The 21,972-nt window shown below is 40.5% G+C and overlaps 1 protein-coding gene across 1 annotated transcript; it reads right to left on the bottom strand.

The window, feature by feature from the left end:
* Positions 1–4,391: 4,391 nt before the first annotated feature.
* Positions 4,392–19,639, bottom strand: LOC113177974 (sulfotransferase 2A1-like). The gene is made up of 6 exons (XM_077793343.1): positions 19,504–19,639; positions 18,236–18,444; positions 16,613–16,739; positions 13,832–13,926; positions 13,126–13,303; positions 4,392–4,504 (listed from the first exon to the last, which is right to left on the bottom strand). The coding sequence occupies exons 1-6, from the start codon at positions 19,637–19,639 to the stop codon at positions 4,392–4,394; spliced, it is 858 nt and encodes a 285-aa protein (XP_077649469.1).
* Between the last annotated feature and the right edge of the window lie 2,333 nt (positions 19,640–21,972).

Genomic DNA, 21,972 nt, shown 5'->3' with positions numbered 1-21,972 from the left:
TAAAATTCATCATAAATGAAGATGTGATTCAAAGGACTGCCACCATAATCACAATCATCAAATTTAAGAAGGGATATAGACATAGTGATGCAAGAAGAAAAGAAAACTATGTTTAAAAATAAACACCCTTGGGCTGGGGATGTAGCTCAAGCGGTAGCGCGCTCGCCTGGCATGCATGCAGCCCGGGTTCGATCCTCAGCACCACATACCAACAAAGATGTTGTGTCCGCCGAGAACTAAAAAATAAATATTAAAAATTCTCTCTCTCTCTCTAAAAAAAAATAAATAAACACCCTTTTAGAAAATGATTATATATAGAAGATAGACATAGAAATAATTGCAATTTCTAAAAAAAATCCAAATTTTCTCAACAAGAGAAAATTCATATGATAACAAAGATAATGCATTCCACTATTTTCATGTATGAAAGAAGTAAAAAAAAAAAAAAGATCTTATCCTGATATATCCATAGAGCAAACATTAAAGGGAAACATTTACCCTAAATAGTCAATGCTGATTCATATCCAAGTAAAAGTATGTAGCTTGAAGCACCTGAGAACTCTAAGCTTTCCCAAAGGACAAAGTTATAAATAACCCTTACTTCTAACTTCTAACTAATTGGACACATATGGTGCATTATTGTTGACCATATGGCACACTGTGCCATGGAACACCAGGACATATTTCTCCAATCTCCCTGTAAAACCGTACCCACTGACCAAACTTCCTCGTCCTCTGCTCCTTACCATCCCTTACCATCTGCTGTTCCGATGTCATCTTTTCTATATGCCATTACAAGTGTAGTATGGGCTTTTCTGAGACTGATTGATGTCACTTATAATGTCCTGCAAGTCCATTCATGCTGCCATAAGAAATAGCATTGCATGCCTTTCTTAGACTGACCAGATTGCATTACTTATATGTGTCACACTCTATTTTTCCATTCAACACTTAACAGACATTTAGCTACCAATTTTATCAGATTATTGAATATGTCACACCAACATTCATTGGCAGATAAATATGAGGGAAATGCTATGAAACTATTCATATAAGTGTGTGCACCAATAATTTTTTAACATTTATTTTTTAGTTGTAGTTGGACACAATATCTTTATTTTATCTATTGATTTTTATGTGGTGCTGAGGACCGAGCCCAGGGCCTCACACATGCTCCATGAGTGCTCTACCACTGAGCCAACCCTACCTCTGCACCAACAACTCTATACCCAGCCAAGCTGTTCATCCAATATAAAGGGTCCAGACAAAATTATGCACAATATAAATCTCAGTAATTGTTCTCACATGCTTTTATGGAGGAATCCACTAGGCATCAACACTGTTCACTCTCCATAATTAAAATACAGTTTTACCTGGATAGATACCAAGACCTACAAAGAGTGTAGTTGGTTAACAAAATCAGTAAATTCTGTCTACACAACAACAATGTTGTCATAAGACTTAGCTCATGCCAGAATAAGATGACATGAAATTTTGATCCCCAACACATATTTACCAGCAGGAAGAACTTAGAATGTTTGATAAACTTTTAGGGCAAAGTTTCTCCATCAATAAATTGCATTCATACATTTGCATGCTGTATGAAGTTTGGGGGTTTTGTTTTTTAGTAGAAGAATCATTGCACAATGTTCATTTTATTGTTATTGGTTGTAGTAATAGGAGCAAGATTGCCAACAATGCTAAATAAACCATTTTCTTAGCACTCAGTATGAGCTAGATATTGTTTTATTGCTTGCCACATTGTATCATGTATAGTACAACCAATTTATGAGTAAGTTTCTATTTTAATTGCTTTATGTAAAGGAAAGTAGGGCACAAAGCAGTGTTCACTGTACAGTAAATATAGAAGTTAACCGTTGAACCCAGAGAGATGACCACAGAGAGAGCATCTGTAAAATTAGTAATTAAAATTATGATATTACTCAGCGGCAGAATTGACAATCAAATTCTATTTCATTAAAACAGCATCACAGGGATTTCTATCAAACTAAACATAGTATAAACAAAATATGTGTATTTGTTTAAGTATTTCCATGAGCAATTGGAAAACCTTCCCACATCGCGAACATAAAGGCATTGGAAAGAGTTATCCAAGCAGCCCACACGGAGGGATCTATTGTGCATTAGGATTGCACAGAATACTTGGGCTTGTGGTGATGTCTTCATGCATGCGCAGAGCGTAATGAGGTCTGCTTCACTGCTGGACCAAGCTTTCCCCTTCCACCCACTCCTCCCTTCTGTGATTCATTCCCAAGACTCTCCTGTCTCTTTCATTTACCTTTGTACTGTCTCTGCTATTTTCTTTTTTCCTTCAACCTTCTACATATGATATGAAATATATGACCATTGTCTTTCTAAGTCTGTCTTATTATACTTAAAAAATGTTTTCCATTTTTATCCATTTTCCTGCAAATGGCATAACTTTGTTCCTCTTTATGGCTGAACAAAGCTTCCTGATGAATATATACCTCATTTATTATGCACTCATCAGTTGACAAATTTATTCCCTTAACTTGCTTATTGTAACTCTCACTGGTATAAACTTGGGTGTGCATGAACTGTGGTATAGTATAATGACTGGTATTCTTTTGAATAATACCACAGATAGAGCTGGGGAATGTGGTGGTACCCTTCCTAGTGTTTGATGAATCTCCATTCCTATCCTCATACTGGTTGTGCTAACTTCTAATTGCACCAACAGTGCCTAAACTTCCCTTCTCCCATGCCATCACCAGAATTTATTATTATTATTGATACTTAACATTCTAAGTGAAGATAAATTCTTATTGGTTTTTATTTGCATTACATTGATTGATAAGAATATTGAATATTGTTTCATATATTTGTGGGCCATCTGTATTTCTTCTAGTGGAAAATGTTATTTGCCCATGTATTGATTGGCAAAATCATGGTTTTTTAAATAATTAATTGATTATAAGAATTGTAATGCATTCCACTGTCATGTATTTAAAAATAATTCTTTTTTTGGTGTTTTTTTTTTTTGAGTTCTTATTACATTCTGTCAGAAGAATAGCTGACAAAGATCTTCTCCCATTCTTTAGTATCTTACTTCACATACTTGCATTGCTGTGCAGAATCTTTTAATTTGGTATCTTTCGGTTAATCTTTGTTCTATTTTCTAAATTTTAGGTGTATTATTGAGGAAATCAATGCCTGTCACTATATGTCAGAGTCATGACCCCATGCCTTTTTCTAGCAGTTAAAAAGTTTTTGTTCAAATTCAAGGTCTTCAACACCTTGAAATGGGAGACCAATACTATATATCTCAGCTGCATGTCTTCCAAATTTGTGAATTTCACACCAAACTCAAAGCAGGCAGTAGAAAAAGAGTTTATTTAAATATTACATTTATTACAAGATTATTGGAGAAATATTTAGTATCACCCATAACAGGCCAGTAAGTTACCAGTCAGTACTAAAGGTACGTCCTAGGACACCTCCTACCTTTGTTTTTCTCATCCTTCCAGACACTGCTTTAAATGTGGGAGAATTGGTGAGGGACAAACCCAGAGTCATTTATAGCAGAACAGGTGACTCAACTGTGTCCCAAGTCTCAATTTAATTTGGAACGACTCTATACATGTCAGCTCACATAAAACCATTTCTTAAATGCTGAGTAGAAATGAGAGTCTATGAATATATTGCACCATTCACCATTTATGTAAGTATTAAAAGTTTTATTCATTCCACTTTTGATTGATGCTGTAACACACACCAGGAATTAAAACAAATGTACGTTGGAAATTATACTCCTCTACATCATCATCATCATAAATGCTGGTGATACATGTGACAGAAAAGGAACCTTAACTACTCCTGAATTGTATTTCTTCATTTAAATGTAGACACCTTGGTGGGTAATATTCATATTATGTTTGTAAGCATCTGTGTGTTTGAAATACTACAAAGACTATTTTAAGGGCTAGGATGTGATGAAGTGAATATTGAAGTCCCAGTAATTTTTACAAGCAAGTGATCAGAGAAACAAGAATGTATGATTCAAGACTCCAGAATGAAGAAGCACATTTTTAATTTTTTATCACAGCTTTGTGCGTTTACATATGTTGGGTTCATTTGGAAAAACTCCTTGGTGCATGGGAATCCATTTCAGTGCATGATCCCACTTTCCCCGCCAGGACCCTCCCTCTCCCATTGTCCTTTCTCTATAGGACTAGACTTCCTTTTTCTCATCTATCATTTTATATTTCACTGGCTCTTTATGTTACCTAACCTTCCTTCCCCCTTCCTTTTAGAAATGTGTTTTATCTTAAGAACCATCAAGATGTATACATGTCCCAGGACAGGAAAATCATCACAGTGACCATGGAAGATCCTGGATCTGTCAGAGGTTACTCCCATGGGAACAGCTCTTTGGGGAAACCTGCCATCTTCTCCTGGTAAACTTTATCAAAGGCTTCAGCTTGGGCCACTGTGAAGTGATTCTTCCAGTCCCCACAGATGCCTGGAAAACATGAAGTAGATGCAGATCAGATCTAGGGAGAGGTCTTAAGATGGAGACCTCCTCCCTGCTCTGTCAAGACAGCAGAGTGACCCCTGGGTCATTGGTGAGGCCTTCTCCTGCCTGGCCACCATGTGCATTTCCCCTTCTCCCTGTCTGGAAAGTGTGTCCTGACTGCCCTGCTCTCCCAAACCATCCTGCACAGAATCCACAAGCAGCGATGTTGGGTATAAAATCAGAACATCTGGAATATAACTAAGGCTGACCACTTCTCTTTGTAGCACTTTGGCTCAAGCTAAAAGAATTTCTGAGCTGTGTGATGAGAGCAGGTCACACATAGTCTCTCTGCTTTTGGCCAATCCCTGTGAGAAGTTCTTCTGCACGTGGCACCACGTGGATCCATTCCCAGAGCCCGTGGCTCCAGTCCCTTGTGGCTCAGAGTCTCCCAGGACGTCCAGTCTCCATCAGCCAAGTTCCCTGGTGCTTTGAGGCTCTAGGTTTAGGGTCCTTGTTGGTTGGGACTCCATCCCTGGGACTGCCCATTTGCTCTCGGCTCCATGACACAGTCTTCTGATTGAGCTTCAGACATGCCAGGCTGCCCCCTCCTCAGGGTGTTTACCTTTCCTGCTCCTTACCCCAGAGTGCTGTCCTAGCAGACACCTCCACCTCTGTCCATTGGCCTCACTCATATGTTTACTCCAGTGCAGTGACTCAGTGGGGCTCTCAGCTCAGAACCCTACATCTCCATCCTCATTCATAGCAATGATCAAACATGATTCGTTCTGTACTTCCTTTTTAAAATATTTTATTTTTTTAGTTATAAGTGGACATGATATCTTTATTTTATTTTTGTGTGGTGCTGAGGAAGGAACCCAGTGCCTCAGGCATGCTAGAGGAGCACATTCCCTCTGAGCCACCACCCCAGCCCCTGTACTTCCTTTCTCAATGTGCATATGGTATGCATTTCTGAGATATCAGGATATGAAATCATTTTTACAAATTACCTAAGAATTGGTACTTAATGGAATGACATAGTATATACTCAATAACAAATGTTTGAAGGATAAACAAATAAAAAGTAATATACTAGCATAATGTGGGAGGCCAACCTTAGGGGTGACTGAGTTACACTCCCCAGCTGGGTGCTGAGGCGCTCAGCCACAGAAATGGGTGTGTCTTGCTACAGCCCATGGGTGAAGCTATGCTCACCTGTTCCTTTGTAATATAACCCCTTGCCCTGTTTAGGATAGAATCTTCCATGGAAGTGCCTTGTGTGTGTCCTCTTCTCTTACTGTGCCCTTGGGTGTGGCCTACCCAGGTGTCAGTCAGCCTGCTGACAGTGGACATCATGAAGATAGACTCAGCCCCCTGAAACCTGACCCCTTGCCTCATTTGAATAGCTTCTCCTCAATAAAAGGGGTCAGTGCGTGCTCTGGCTCTCTCTCTCTCTCTCTTTCTGTGGACCCTTAAGGTCAGAGGAGCCATCACAGCAACCCCAAAGAAAAAGGTATTTGTGTCTCTTGTGTGGTTATTTCATGCAGCCCAGTCAGCCCAGTTTACCTGGAGTGACTCCTGAGCCTTTTAGTCGTGAGAACAGAAACCCGGCAATTGGCCTCCAATGTGGGCTGAAAGGTCTGTGTCTTTAAGCCACCAGGACAAAGGTGACAAATGCTGGCTCCTAAGAGGACTCCAATTTAAATATTAAAGAAAGTTAGTGAAGTTGAAAGTTCTCTGCAGAAGTTAAGCATGCTTAGGACTGCAGAGTATTGTGGGCAGAATTGTAGAAAGTAATTGAATTAGACAAAAGGAAAATCTGTGACGTTAAAATTTTTAATATTGGGGTATAATTGTAGAGACTCTAAATAAATATAGTTATTAAGAGATTGATGGGCTATGTTGTTGAGTCCTCTCCATCGAAAGCGCGCTTTTGTGGATTTTTAAAAATTTTTTTTTATAAATCTTTATAAAAGATTTTTTGGGGGGCTAGGATTGTTGCTCAGTGGTAGTGTGCTTGCCTAGCATGGGCGGAACCTGAGTTAGATCCTCAGCATCACATAAAAAAAAAAGCTTTAAAAAAAAGAGAGATTTTTTTGGCCTTTATGTTCTAGAAGTTTGCTCTAGGAGAGTGAGAAAAAGGGAGAGAAAATGTGATGTTTACCTGGAGAAAAATAAGTTTCAATTTTCTATTGTTTTTGGTCAATACTCAGAAAGTATGTAGGGACCTTTTTACTTCATGATTGTCCTGTGAATCAGAATGTCTGTAACTCAGCCACTGGGGACAAGAGACTTTAGCAGTTGCTTGCTGCTTGCTATGGGGTCCTAGCCCCTGCGGCCAGCAGTGCTTTTAACCCTTGAATTACTTGACCTAAATGCCAAACACAGACTAACTTAAGATCTGATGGTAATGCTAGCATTTGCTGCTGAAAAACCTTTGGAACACCCACATGCCACAGAAAAAAGTGCAGGATGTACAGGAGCTGCAACCGCAGGTCTCAGAGACAGAACAAGCTGCTACCACAGTAAGATCTTGGCCAAGCGGGGGAAAATGCAGACAATATCAAACAAAATGCAATCGGCTAGGAAAACTTGGGGAACTTTTGCCCCGAAAATGGGCAGTGGACTCCATGTTGTTTGCATCACCATGGTAACCAGGAGGTGCCTGGCCGGAAGAGTGGGCTTCCTGGTCCCACCTCCCACACTTTCGCAGGCTTCCGATTGGTTCTTCCACAGTCACTCAGGACATCTAGTCCCGCCTTCCAGCCACTAACCTGTACTACTGTGTTTCAGATTTCTACCGGAGCTGTTCAGAGCCTGTATTTTTAAGAATGCCTACCTGTAAATGCTAACAAAATATATCTTTTTCAGACAAAATTTAATTTCACAGGTTTCTATGTTGCAGCCCTAAATTTAAGTTAGTTCTGAGTTAAATAACCTGACTTTTCTCTATAGTTGTGTTACTAAATAATGTTCTATTGATGAGAGATATCAAACATGCTTCTTTATATTTTCCTTTTAATTTTGGAGGTTATGAGGATGCATTTGCTTGCCACAGGAACAAAGCTGGCAATGTTCCTGTGATGACCAAAAAATCCTTATTCTCATTCCTAACTATAAAAAACAAATATGTATACTCAAGGATCTTATTTCAGTTACATCAAGTGACGTCACATAGAAGAGTGCACTCCTAGTTAAAAATAAATTAAAATGGATCCAAATATTTTAAGACCACGTGGTTACACAAAGTTAATACAATTATAAGTTATGTTCTTATTCTTAATATATATTTTTTAGATATCTAGATAACCTATATTTGTTAATCTATAAAATAATTAGCACATGCCTAATTGATTAGTTAATATATATTTGCCTAATTGTTTTTCTTCAACAGAAAACCCATAATTTATGTTTTATATTTACATTTATCAGATACTCTGCCTTTTCAGTTACAGATATTTGAGATAAATGTGTTTACTATAAATTTGCTTTTAAGTGAAATACAATCTTCAAGTAGTTTCTAATTCTCAAAGTTACTGTTCAAACTCATAAGATGATAAATAATTATAATCATGTCTACAAAATATCTAAGGATTTTAAATATATTTTCATTGATATTTCTTATCAAAGTATAATAATTTGTTTATAGATTCTAAGGTTTTCAGAAATTGTTCCAAAGTATAACCAAAAAAATTTTCTAAAAGAAAAAGATGCTCCAACAAAGAAAAAGCACACATGGATCCTAAACAGAAAAAAGAAATCATCTTTGGGTAAAACAAGGTCTTTATATTCATATTTCAATGATAAAAGTATTTTCCTAAGTAAAAAAGATTTGTATATTGTTATCTAAACAGATGATGTAAAAAGTTAGAACGAATAAAAAAGAGATTTATATATACTAAACTGACTATAATTAATTTAAGGGTATTTCAGGCTATTTTCCTAATTTAACTATACTAATGTGAGCTAAGATTTTGTCCATATTTTGACATGATAAGCACCTATTAAAATGTAAGTTTATTTCTTTTAAGAAAGATCCTTATTGCCTAATAATTCTTACTGTTTAAGACAAAGATTAATTTTGGTAAATAAATTCACATTGTTGATTAAACATTAAGTATATTGAACTACTAACTTAAATCCTGATTTTAACAACTGTCCTTAGAGACTAAAATTGATTGATTCTAAGACACTGAGATACTAATTTTTACATATTTTGTTTGTTAGATAATTATAAAATTAAAAAAAAAACATTTTATTAAGACTAAGGTTCTCCAAATTAAAGTTATATATTAATTTTAAACAATAAAGTTTACAAACTTAAAAAAAATTCATTGATATAAGTTCTCTGACTAGATCTATTGTCCATAAAAAATACAGTAAGATTTATACACTGCTCCCTTCACAAAAATAACCTTAATCATATTTTTAAAGGCAATTAAGAGATACCTATTTAAAGTATAATCTAAAACATAGAGATTTTGAGACCTTCTCTCAAAAAGATTGAGGATTCTTTCTAAATTGTTAGGATGGATCGACTAGTCTATATTATATTAAAAAATTTTAATAATCAATAAAAGGTAAATCTGTTCTTAATCATTTAAATACTTGTACTATTATCTATAACTTAAACTAATAATACTATGAATTATGTCAAGCCTTTACTCAATTTTATTAAATAAGGAAAAGGGGGAATACAGGTTCCCAGAGAGACACTAGATTTTACAAAACACTTTAAAAGCTTTTTCTTAAATTGTAATATTGAGAGACTTAATGTTACTGAACATGATTCAGTAAATTAAATCAGATATCAAAGGAGAGTTTAAACCAGTCATCATGATACTGACTGAGAAACCTGGCCCAGGAAGGTCAATTTCCAGCTATAGAGCTTATAGCCATGCAGCTTCACGAGCTTGTCAGGTAAATAAAAATTATGAAAAGACTTGCATGGACCCATTTCCCAGGTCCACCTTTAATATGTCTTGCAGTGAGGACTGGAAAGTCCACCCATGAAACTAAATCAATTGTCCTGACTGTAATGGTCAGTTATTGACTCTATGGTAAAGAGACTGTCTGGAAGTATCTTTTGAGAAAAAGACAGTGTTGAAATAACGGATTGTTCCGCATCCATATGGAGAGCAGCTATGGACCAGATGTGAGTAACACCAATTAAGGGCCAGTTCTGTATGAGGGATCTCTCTTCAACTGTGTCTCTCAGCTTTGTCACTATATTACTGTTTGTCTGTCTATGGCCTGTCTCCTTCCTTCCTGAACGCAGCCCCACCAGCCCAGTGCTGTGAGCTGGGTCCTCCATGGAGAAGAAACCTGAGTTTGCTGATCCCAGGGTAAATGCTGGCGTGGAGGCCACAGGGCATTATCTATCTAGGTGACAGAGAGCCATCTTGGGGATGATGCCATGCACACTCCACATCACCCTGTTTGGCCCCGGAGGATGGCTGGTTAGCCAGTGACGGGTAAGATTCCTCAAGGGAGGGACAACCTAAGACAGGCACAGTCGCAGAGGGGCCATCAGGAGAAAATTTGGGGGCCAACAGAGGTGAGGCAAAGAACCTCACCCCCCACCTGTGCAAAGGCCTAATTCTTCTCCCCTTCTGAGAGAGGTCTCCTGCCCCATGGCTGCTTTGCTCCCCACATCCAGCTCAGATCAGAACCCTAGTGACAGAGACTAGTCAACAGTGACTGCCTGCTCAGCACAGCAGGAGACAACTGCAGCTACAGGAATGGGCCATGTCTGGATGCTTTTCTCTTTCTTGGTTCCCAATTTTTTCTATGCTTTTCCTTTTCCTTTCTTTTCTCATCAGGGTTCTTCTTTGACAATAAATTTAATAGAAGAGAAGAAAATGTTAGAATAGCCTTCAGTTGCAACTAACAGCTGAGCATATAGAGTTTCCTCACAGTATGGTTACACTAGGCAGAAGATGATTGGCCTATGGATATTATCTTGCTATGTAGATTGACAGGCACGCCCCACTCAAACCCTGTAACAGTTGTGTACATTCCAAAAAGAAACTGAGCTACTGGACATTGACTTGAGGTTTGTCACCAGCCAGTTATCACCAGCTCCCGTAGCCAAATAGCTGAGCAGCAAATTGACCACACCAGTGACAGAAACTTATGCTAGACAGCAGATAAAAAACCCAAGCCAGCCAATTATGCTGGACTTTAGTGACTAAGACTACATTTACCTTTATGGAAAATTGTGGGAAAGATTATTAAAATAGGTTTTTCCAAGGGTATTTGTATTACTGACAGACCTAATTAACTCCTTAAATATGAGAGTGAAGAGAAAAAATGATAAATATCCTGTAGCCTATAAGAATACAACTTATTGCCTCATTAATTATTACCAGGTAATATTTCAGAACTATAATATGCTGAAGTTAATATTCAGGCTTTGAAACAGTTGTATGTCAATTAACCAGACCTAGACAAACTGCTGGTCTCATAATCCCTAAAGTGACTACTTTAATTATTATTCCTTGCTTATTCAATTTCGGCCTTTGTGGCTATGTCTTAACACTTACAATGTATGGATTTTCTTAATGTTTGACTTAAATTACATCCAACTTCCTTCATGGTCAGATAAGTGCTGATGGAAGGATGAGAACTAAGTAATGATGTTCTAGAAGACAGTATAATGAATAATGTGAGTGAGCCCTTTGCTCTATGGTTTATGGAGAGGCCTAAATGCCATGGCAATGAAAATGTCTGTTACTATGGCCAAAAACAATGTGTCCCAATAAAATTGGAAAAAGATTAAGAATCTTCTGATGAGTGTTTGGCAAGGTAATAATAATCCAGATTATTGTGTTGACTGTTAGGAAGATAATATGTTTTCTGCTAATTCTTTTTGTGTTTCAATAGCAGATTGTGATGACCTTGGACCAAGAGCCAAGTGACAGAAAGAAAATTTCCCAGTTACATTCTTTTTTTTATATATTAAGAAAGAGGGAATATGTGTGAGGCCAACCTTACGGGTGACTGAGTTATACTTCCCAGCTGGGTGCTGAGGCACTCAGTCACAGAAATGGGTGTGTCTTGCTAGAGCCCCATGGGTGCAGCCCAGTTAGCCCAGTTTAACTAGAGTGACCCCTGAGCCTTTTAGTCGAGAGAACAGAAACCCGGCAGCATAATACCCTATTTTCCAGACAAGGGGTTTTTGAGTGGTGGGTGGATGGAAAGCTAAAGATATGGACGTAAGCCATACCCTTTACTTATGTGGTCACAGTATTATATATGACATAAGTTAAATTTGACCTACCAGCCCAAACTAATTAATTAATGAAATAAATATGACATCTAAACTAACATACACCTATAAACAATACACCCAAATGTGGGAGACCAACCTTGCACATATTAAGTCACACTCCCCAGCTGGGTGCTGAGGCGCTCAGTCACAGAAATGTGGCAGAGCTTTCCCCACCCTTCTTGGGTTCGAGGGTCAGTGTCTGGTGCATGGGTGTGTCTTGCTACAGCCCCATGGGTGAAGCTACGCTCACCTGTTCCTTTGTGATATTACCCCTTGACCTGTTTAAGATAGAATCTTCCATGGAAGTGCCTTGTGTGTGTCCCCTTATCCTACTGTGCCCTTGGGTGAGGCCTACCCAGGTGTCAGTCCACCTGCTGACAGTGGACATCATGAAGATACTCAGCCCCTGAAACCAGACCCCTTGCCTCACTTGAATAGCTTTTCCTCAATAAGAGGAACAGTGTGTGCTCTCACTCTCTCTCTTCCTGTGGACCCTTAGGGTCAGAGGAGCCGTCACAGCGACCCCAGTGAAAAAGGTATTTGTGACTCTTGTGTGGTTATTTCGTGCAGCCCAGTTAGCCCTGTTCAACAGAAGTGACCCTTGAGACTTTTAATTGTGAGAACAGAAACCCTGTACCCAAATGAATATCAAGTAGCAGAATTTCTAATATGTAATGGCTCTCCTATAGCCACTCATTCTTACTCCCACTTTCATTGGTATCTTCATTAGTAGAAGCATCTTTATTGATTTCTTCTGCTAGGCATGGGCTCTCGCCTACCTCCCTGGCCCAGTCCTCTGTTTTATGGCTCTCTGCTCCAGGCACTCTGTGGCAGGAATCCTGACCTATTGAATATCCTTTGAAGGATTTGCTATATTGATTCCAAGGTTTACCATTCCAGGTGCACGTTAATTTGGGAAAAACAGGTTCTGCCACTACTCGGAGCAGATATTTTCAATAGGCCTGATTCCAAATGTGTAGATATGATTCATCTTTCCTCATAGAAAAGAGGCCTTACAATGTCTCAGAGCAAATGACCCACTCCCCATTTTCTCCAATTTGGTCTTTTTTTGTTATCTCTCTCTTTAGGGCAGTTCTCTATGGTAAGTCACCAGTGGAGTGGCCCAGACACCCCCATCTCCAGAACCCCCCTCCTTCCCAAGACTGAGTCAACCTTCTCCAGGTACCTGCAGCCCACCCCAGTCCCATGAACACAGCTTTCCCACAAGGGCACGAGAGGCTCTGGGCCATGAATGGTTAAAGTTGAAAAGGTCCCACTCCTTCACCTTTAGTGTCAGGCGGTGAACACAGAATGCCCTCCGAGTGTTCTCATACTTTGTGAAACCACAGCATTTTACCTTTTCTAGTAATTTTGAAATTCTTAGTAGTGAAAGTTTCAGACAGTATTTCAAAGTTGGACATCTTGTTTTGATTCATGACTTGGAAGGAGCTGTTCTTGAGGACGGAGTCCAGTTCTTCTGGATCTAACTTCTTTCCCAGGAACTGACAGATCCTCTCTATGGCGCTTCTTGGGTCCTACAATGTGAACAATCAAGAGTGATGCTCTGAATGGGAAGGACAGCAGAGACGGGAAATGGGAACAGATTTGTTAGGAGGGGTGTGGGGGAGGAAGAGGAGAGGATGACATCTCAAAATGGGAAAAGACTGAAATGGGTGCCAGATGGAGGAAGAAAGAGCAAGGGGCCAGCAGAGGGAGTGAAGTATGTGGTGACGTGAAGATCAACAGGGTCTTCCCAGGGAGGCTGAGCTCAGGACACCCCAAAGGCAGGTGTTGGACGTCTAGAGAATGTCCTTGCAACACGAGCAAGGAGAAAAATCCCCCAAAGACTAATCCTTAACTGACATTGAATAACCATCGGGCTTTAAAATAGCTTGGGGAGGGTCAGGCAAAAGCAGAGCCATGGAGATCAAAGTTCACTACTCTTCTTGACCTCTGGGAGGCGACACTGTAACAGGAAAGGTGGAGTGGAGACCCTGAGGACCAGGGATGTCAGGGGTAGCAATCAGGGCTACGAGGTGCTGACCCTTGAGAAGGGGGCTCACCTTCTGCAGCTCTTCATAACTCAGCAGCAGGACATTCTCCCTGTCTCTCATGGACATCCAGCCACGAATGTGCTCGAACCATGATCCATAGGACACTGCCGGGTAGGCACATGGGTGCAGGTTATACACTGCCAAAACAGAAGCTGGACTGTCCATGTCACTCTTCACACCCTGACACCTTGATTCATGTATAATTGACAAATGCTGCTCAAATTAGGTAATGACCTAGAGAGGGAAAGATTCCTGAATTCGTTCTATGAAGCCACTATCATACTGATACCCAAATCAGACAAAGACATATAAAGTAAGAAATCAACAAACCAATATTCCTCATGAACACAGATACTGAAAACCTTATTGAAATATTAGAAAATCCTATTCAACATTAAGATTAAACTCAAGACATGTTGTATTAACACTGTAAGATCATACATCACAACGTGCTGATTTCATTGTGGGGATGTAAGGTGGGTACACCGTATGTAAACTCAGAAATGTATTTTACCACATCAAAAGATTTTGGCTGAGCATCCTAAAGGCTATCTGTGACAAGCCCAAAGCCAACATCATGCTAACCTGGGAAAACTGGAAGCTTTTGCTCCTGAATCCAGAACAAGGCAAGGATGTCCACTGTCACCTCTCCCATTCAATAAACTTCTTAAAACTCTAGTCAGAGAAAGCAGGCAAGAGAAGGAAAAAAGAAAAGGACAAGAAAATACAAGTAGGAAAGAATGAAGCCAAATTATCAGTGTTTGCAGATGATGGGGTACCATGCTTTGAATGCCCAAAAAGCTCTCCCCAAACACTTGTAGAATTGATGACCAACTCCGCAGAGTAGAAGGATACAAAATCACCACATCGAAATCCAGAACTATTCTTCTTAATAATGAATCTGCTAAGGAAGAAATCAGGAATGCTTTTCATTTAAAATGGTCTCAAAAAATATCTAGGTAGCCAGGTGCAGTGGTGCACACCTATAAACCCAGGAGTTTGGGAGCCTGAGGCAGGAGGTTGGCAAGTTCAAAATCAGCCTGAGCAACTTAGTGAGGTTCTAAGGAACTCAGCAAGACCCCGTCTCTATATAAAATATCAGAAAAGGGGGGAGTATGTCTCAATGGTCGATCGACCCTGACTTCAATCCCTGGCTAGTACCAAAAGAAACAGACAACAACACAAAAGTCCTAAGCAAAATCTTCCCAAAGAGGAGGAAGACCTCCTGCAGAAACCTGAGAAACTAGAGTCTGAAGAAGACACTAGAAGGTGAAAAGCCCTTCCATATTCTTAAATGACCAGAATCAAAAATGCCATATTACCCAAAGAATTCTACAGATTCAATGAAATCCGCATCAAATACCAAAGACATTCTTCACAGAAATAGAAGAAACAATCCCCAAATTAAATGACAAACAAAAATCCAAAGCCTTTCTCAGCAGTATGACCTATGGTGAAGTGCTGGTGTGTGGCTCAGTGGTAGGGCACTTGACTGGCGTAGGCAAGGCCCTGGGTCTAATCCCCAACACACACACACACACACGAATAGTGCTGAAGTTAATCACGTTTTAAATTCTTCTCAGTCTCAAATCATACTAAGGAGAAATAGTAACAAAAAATTGTAACTGTAAAGACAGACACATAGACCATATGGGTGAGAATGGAAGATACAGAGACAATCCACACAGATGGGATCATCTGACTCTTAACAAAGACACCAGAAGCCAATACTGAGAAAACATAGCCAGTCTAATAATTGCTGCTTGGATCTAAATAGCTACATGCAGAAGAATGAAGTGAAATCCTGCAGAACTCAACTCAAAGCGGATGAAAAAACACAGGATTGGACCATAAACACTACAAGGACTAGCAGAAAACAGCACGTGCATTCCAACATATAGGTGCAGGCTCGGCTACTCCAGAGACTTCTATGCTCAGGAAGGAAAACCAAGAATTGCTGAATGGCATCAAGTTAAGAAGCTTCTGAACAGCAAAGGAATCAAGACAGAGGAGAGAGGACTTTGGGATGGGGGAATATCTGTGCCAGCTACTTTTCTGAAAGAGGATTAACATTCAGAATATATAAAGAACTCAAAAGTCTTAACACCAAAACCAAATAATCCAATGAGTAGGTGGGCAAATGAACGATCATTTTCAAAAGGAGAAAGAAAATGGCCAAAAATTTTATGAAAAAAAAAATTCCAACATTTTTAACAACTTCACTCCAGTTAGAATGGCAATCACCAAGAACACTATAACAAAGTAATAATGAATTCTGGCAGGCATGGGAGTGAAAGGGAGCACTTACACACTGTTGGGATTGGAAATTAGCACAACCACATGGAAATCCGTGTGGAGTTTCCTCAAAAGACTAGGAATGGAGCCACCATTGTGATCTGGTCACAGAGCTCCATAGTATTTACCCAAAGGAATGAAAGTCAGCGCACTACAGTGACAGGCACACCCATGTTGGTAGCAGTTCAACTCCCAGCAGCTACGGTATGGAACCACCCTGGGTGTCCCCTGACTGAAGGACAGACATATAACTATGTCACATCACATGATAGGTCTTACTCAGTCGTCAAGAAGAACGAAATTATGTCATCTGCAGGAAAATGGGTGGATTGGAGAACAGCATGATAACTGAAACAAGCCAGACTCACAAAGTCAAGGGTTGTCTGTTTTCCTAACATGTGGAAAGGATACAGAAAGAGAATTCAAAAGGGATTTCACAAAAGTCGGAGAAAGGCCAGGAGACTAGAGGAAGCAAATCTGTCACAGAACACTCACCGTTTCCTTCCAAGAACCATTGAAAATATTGTTCCAGTGACTCTGGGTTCTTACTCAGTTTTGTCACAGTCCGATGATAATAACCTGACACAAGAACATCTTTGGGATTTCTCATAACATATATCACCTTGAATTAAGGAAAAATGAGGAATGAAAAATCAGCCTCAATTGGTCATTTCCCGCCTCGATCTGTATCCAGGCAGTTATTACTTAAGCTCTACTAATAAACATCAATGGGTTCCTTTAATGAATTAATTATAACATTCATTAATGAAATACCTTAACGTCCCTATTACATATTCATGTGCAGGAATAGAAGAGGAAGACCTTGTCTCTTCTTTCTGGGATATTAGTCGACTCCACATGGGAAGCAGCTGGATAGGTTTAAATGGTAAGTGGGGAGGGGTGTGTGTGCTATCCCAGGATGATCACTAACAGCAGAATGGGTTAATCAATTCTGGTATATTCCGATTCATAGCAACACACAGTCATTCTCACACTCAAGACCATCCAGGAATGTCACAGATGTGACATCTAAATTGCATGAATGCCTTTATACAAAATTCAAGAATAAGCAAAAGTCATCTGTAGCTGAAGTGCAGGGAGTGGTTTCCTCAGGTGTGGGGCACTGACTGGTAGGAAGAGCATGGGAAGACTTTCTGGATACTAGAAAAGTCTAATCAGGTCTGGGTGATAGTTTCCCAACTGTGTACGTATGTGCATAGGAAGAGGCTGGTGTTCAAGATTAGTGAACACACACACAAACGCACACACTCACCATTTTGTACTTGAACATCAGAAATTGACTTTTTATTTGCACCAACTTCCCTGGTGTTGTTATTGGAGGTCTTGTGTCTCCTTAGATCTCAGTTTAATCAGGAAGGGGTTAAAGAAACCAACAGGAGACATGGAAGTGGGTCTATTGAGGCAGCCTCACTGTTAGACACTTTTTGACATTTCCAAGACAGGAGATTATTTTTCTAGATTTCTTGGTGTTGTTTAAACAAAACCATGAAAAACTTCAGAAGTCAACAAACACTTTTAAAAGGTGTGTTTCTAAAGAGAGTCTGTGGCATGTCAGATCCCTGGTCTGTGCTGATCCTCTGTCAGCCAGAGGGAGGCTGCAGTGGCTGCTAATCACAAAACACAGTGGCGTGCCCTGGGCTGCCATGGAGACATAGCTGGCCACCAGTCCAGAGCCACCCCTGGATTCATGCTTTATCAATGTGTGCGTGTTCTGCTCCCCATGTGGACAACACTGACCTCTCTGCTTCCACCTACCTGGCAGGAGGCTTTTATTAATTTAATACAGGCTGACGTCTTAAAGAGCTGCAAGGCTGGGATAATCCAGTGTAGATTATAAATTCTGCTTGCACAGGAGAGTGTTTTTCTAAGATTCTGGCATTAGCCTGTGACTTTCCTGAATCTGACAATGTAATCTGTGTAATGGTCCACATCCTGGCCCTCAGTGTGGTCTTGTTGTGGCCATGTCAACCACACCTCATATCTGAGAATGTTATTTCTCACCCAATTTACCAATTAGCAGACTCCCAGCAAGATCTGCAGGGGTTATCTAGGCACATAGAAGGGAAAAGAGGCATTGATCAAACATTAGGCACTGACCTTGGCCTTGGAAGTGAATAAAGACTTGGGGAAGAGATGGAAGGGGAGGTGAGAGGCCAGGAGCCGTGGACCCTCTCTCTCATTTAACATTTTATAGCCCACATCTGTCTCTAACCAGGGTGCGCGTTCCCAGATGGGCACAGATTGAATCCACTTGGTATCCCCTTTGGAGTGAATCAGACAGAGAATTTCAATCACCCAGTGGGATCCTAGATAAGGAAAGAAAAGTGATAGTCACTCATATCAACCTGGCTTGTGAACAAAAAAATATGATAAAATGATATGATAGGATGAAATGCAAAACATAAACTTTACCATCTTACCCATTTTAAGTGCAGCAAAATAGTGCTAAGCAATGGTAAGCACATTCCTCATTTTGCTCAGTTAATGTCCAGAAACCATTCATCTGTGGTCATTAACAACATTTCCCTATTTAAAAACCCCTGGAACCCACCATTGTCTTTTTGTTTCTATAAACTTGAATACACTAGGTATTTTGCACCAATGGAATCCTATAGAATTTGTCATGTTGTGCCCAACATACTGCATTTAGCATAAGACCCTTTAGATTGATCTGTGTTATAGAGGATGTCAGACATTCCTTGTGATGGCTGAATTGTATTCCATTGTATCAACATGCAACATTTTGTTTATACAATCATCTATGAAAGGATTTTAGGTTGCTCCACCTTTTCTTGGCTGTTTGCTGAGATCAGTTTTATATGTTCCCCTTTCCCGGGACTTCCCAGCACAGTGCCCCTTCCAAGGACACTGGCCTCAATCCTCGCCCTGTTTGCAATGCTCCTGCCCCCAGGCCCACCACATAGATTTATGATGCATGTCCTTTCAGTCCCTTGAATTTCTCAGGCTCCTGTCTGATTCCCAGCCATTGTCCATGCTGACCCTCCTGCTCTAAAATCCCCCTCTTCACCCTGTGGCCTCCCACTCCCTCTTTCATTTCTATGGAGCTGGTATTTCACCCTTAAGTGCTCGCTGGTCATTCTCTGCCACCCCCTCTCCCAGGCCACCACACAGATGCCTGGATGTCATTAGGATTCACTTCTGTATCTTCCTGCAGTAGCTTAGCTGATCCCTGCTGAGCACTTATGTCACTGTGTCCTAGTCTGAATGGTGGTGGCCTGGGGCACTGCCCCTTCGTCCCCCAAGCAGGGCTCACTGGCTGTAGAGGTCATGAACTCCATCTGCTGAGCAGGTGAGGAACACAGCCCTTGCCTTTCTCCTGGACAGTTCCTTTCTAGTTTCCTTACCTGACTTAGGGTATGACACCATTACTGTATCTTCCTCCTTTATCACAAATTTAGTACATGCTTCTTTTAGACCTTCACAGCTCCAACCAACATGGGGGAAAGGTAACCCTTCAAACCACAGGTAGCCATCTGTCATGATGATGATTCCTCTGTGCTGTGCTGAGGTTCACAGCATTGGACCTTGTGGGAGATACTGAGATTGGACTTTAAATCCAGTCATACTTTAAAAAGTTAAAAAAACAAAACAAAAAAAAATCAGTAATGATTCAAAAGAATCATTAACTTTTTTTGTCAAATTAACTGGTATAAAAACAAATAGTGACTGGTAGTCCAAAGTTTCACTGTGTTGATCAGTTTTGGACTCATTCAGAGAACATGAGCCTCATGACCTCCACATGATCGCACGACAGGACGCCTTGGCAAGTGCTGCAAAATAACCCCACTGATGAATCCCTGAGACCTGAGAAAGCCACTCTTTCTCATTTATTTGCATTTGAAGAGTTTTCAGAGCAGATTTTTCACATGCACCCGACTGATAGAGTGTATAAATAACAGCCTGGAAGCAGACAGAGGGACAGTGGACTGAAGACTCTCAGGCTGAAGGGCAGGAACATGCTTCAGAGTCAGCAGATAGGAGGGTGGACTGTCACTGACTCCAGGGTCCAGTCCTCCCTTTCCTTCTGATTAACCTGTGGGAGTGGGCTGCAGGCTGTCAGTGTTTAGGGGCTGAGATGAGAGAATCTTCATATCTACCACATCAAGGATCTATCGAAGCTCTGCCTCATCCTTGGTCAAGCACTCTCAGTGCCCAGGGGACTCGGGGACCAACAGCTCCACATGTTCAAGCAACACGCCCATCCAGGGGGCCCATAAATAGCCACCTACTGATTCCAGGAATGCTTCAGGATGCACCTACATCTTTGTCAGTCCCCATGGTCTTCTGTCAGCTAAAATGAAAACCGTCTAATGAATGTAAGCCCCACATTGAAGGCAACAGTGTTTCATGTAGAATGTATGATAACCAGGAGCAAAAACATTGCCACTTTTCCCCTTAATTCTTGGGTAATCAATAGACTGAGCGCCTGTGTATGACACCAGGAGCTGTTGATACTGACCCTAAATCTCAGGTGGCCACAGACTGCTGTGTCTTGGGGAGAATATCCAACAATTGGGCATGAGTAGTATTCTGGCTGAAGGAAAAGTGGATCCAATTAGGCAACATTGCAGAGGGGGACCTGTTCTCTGACAGAATAATATGCACATGAAGAAAAGGAGCTACCTTTTTAAAATTTAATGATTTATATTTAAACCTTTTCTTTTACTTGTGTATTTATTTTGTGTGGTGCTCAGGATTGGACCCAGGCCTTACACATATTAGACAAGTGCTCCTCCATGGCGTCAAAAGCCCAGCCACAAGAGCGACCTTTTTAAAAAGGGGAAACCGTTTCATGAATCTTGTTTTATTCTTACTATTGTCAGATAATTTTAGAGAAATGTGTCACATTCACAGTGACCCTGTGACACTGTGAATGTCCAACAGTAATGGAGGGCTGACACGTCTCTGTAGCATCTGAACACTTAATACCTGTGACCCGTTACAGCATCCCACCAAGCCTATGAAACGAATGAGGGTCCTGAACCCACCCCCCAACAGTGTCAAATGCTTGACTTTCCTATGCTCTTATTAGTGCACTGGGGTTCAACATTGCAGTGGGGTTCATTCTAACATAACCATTCAGACATGGAGTTTAACTCCCTCCCATTCTGTGCCCAGTGACTCTGCCCTCCGTCCCCACTTTTCCTCCTCTACCTACGAGTATTTATTTATGTATTCATGCGTTATCAATATGCATGAAGGTGAACTCACTGTGGGGTATTTATACATGCTCATGGCATAATATTATCCATTTCATTCTGCACTTGCTTGCCCTTCCCCCTCTCCCTTCCCCTCAGTCTATTTCTTCTTCTCCACTCACCTTCCCTCTATCTTTATGATATCAAAGCCCCCACCCCAGAGTTCCCCCTTACTTTGCTCTATCTTCTGCATATGGGCAAGACATTTAACCTTTCACTTTCTGAGTCTGGCTTATTTCACTTAGCAGGGCAATCTCCTGTTTCATCCATTTATCAGCAAAGTCCACAGTTTCATTCTTTGTCATGACTTAGTAATTCTCCTCTGTGTATATAATGCCATATTTTCTTAATCCATTCGCCTGTTGATGTGTTCCTGGGCTACTTCCAAAACATGGCTCCTGTGAGTGATGCTGTTATCCACACTGATGCAGCAGCGTCACTCTAGTATTCTGACTTTAGAGATAGGGCAAGGCGTGGGATTGCTGGGTCACCTTGGGGTTCCATTAGTCTTTTGGGGAATCTCCATAGGACTTTCCAGAGTGGCTGTGCTAATTTGCAGTTCCACCCACGATGTTTGAGTGTACCCTTTCCCCCCATCCTCCACAGCATTCATTA

The sequence above is a fragment of the Urocitellus parryii genome, chromosome 15 (genome assembly GCF_045843805.1).
Source record: "Urocitellus parryii isolate mUroPar1 chromosome 15, mUroPar1.hap1, whole genome shotgun sequence".
NCBI lineage: Eukaryota > Metazoa > Chordata > Mammalia > Rodentia > Sciuridae > Urocitellus > Urocitellus parryii.
The sequence above is the reverse complement of the archived record's forward strand: the minus strand, read 5'-3'. Positions and strand labels throughout refer to the sequence as shown.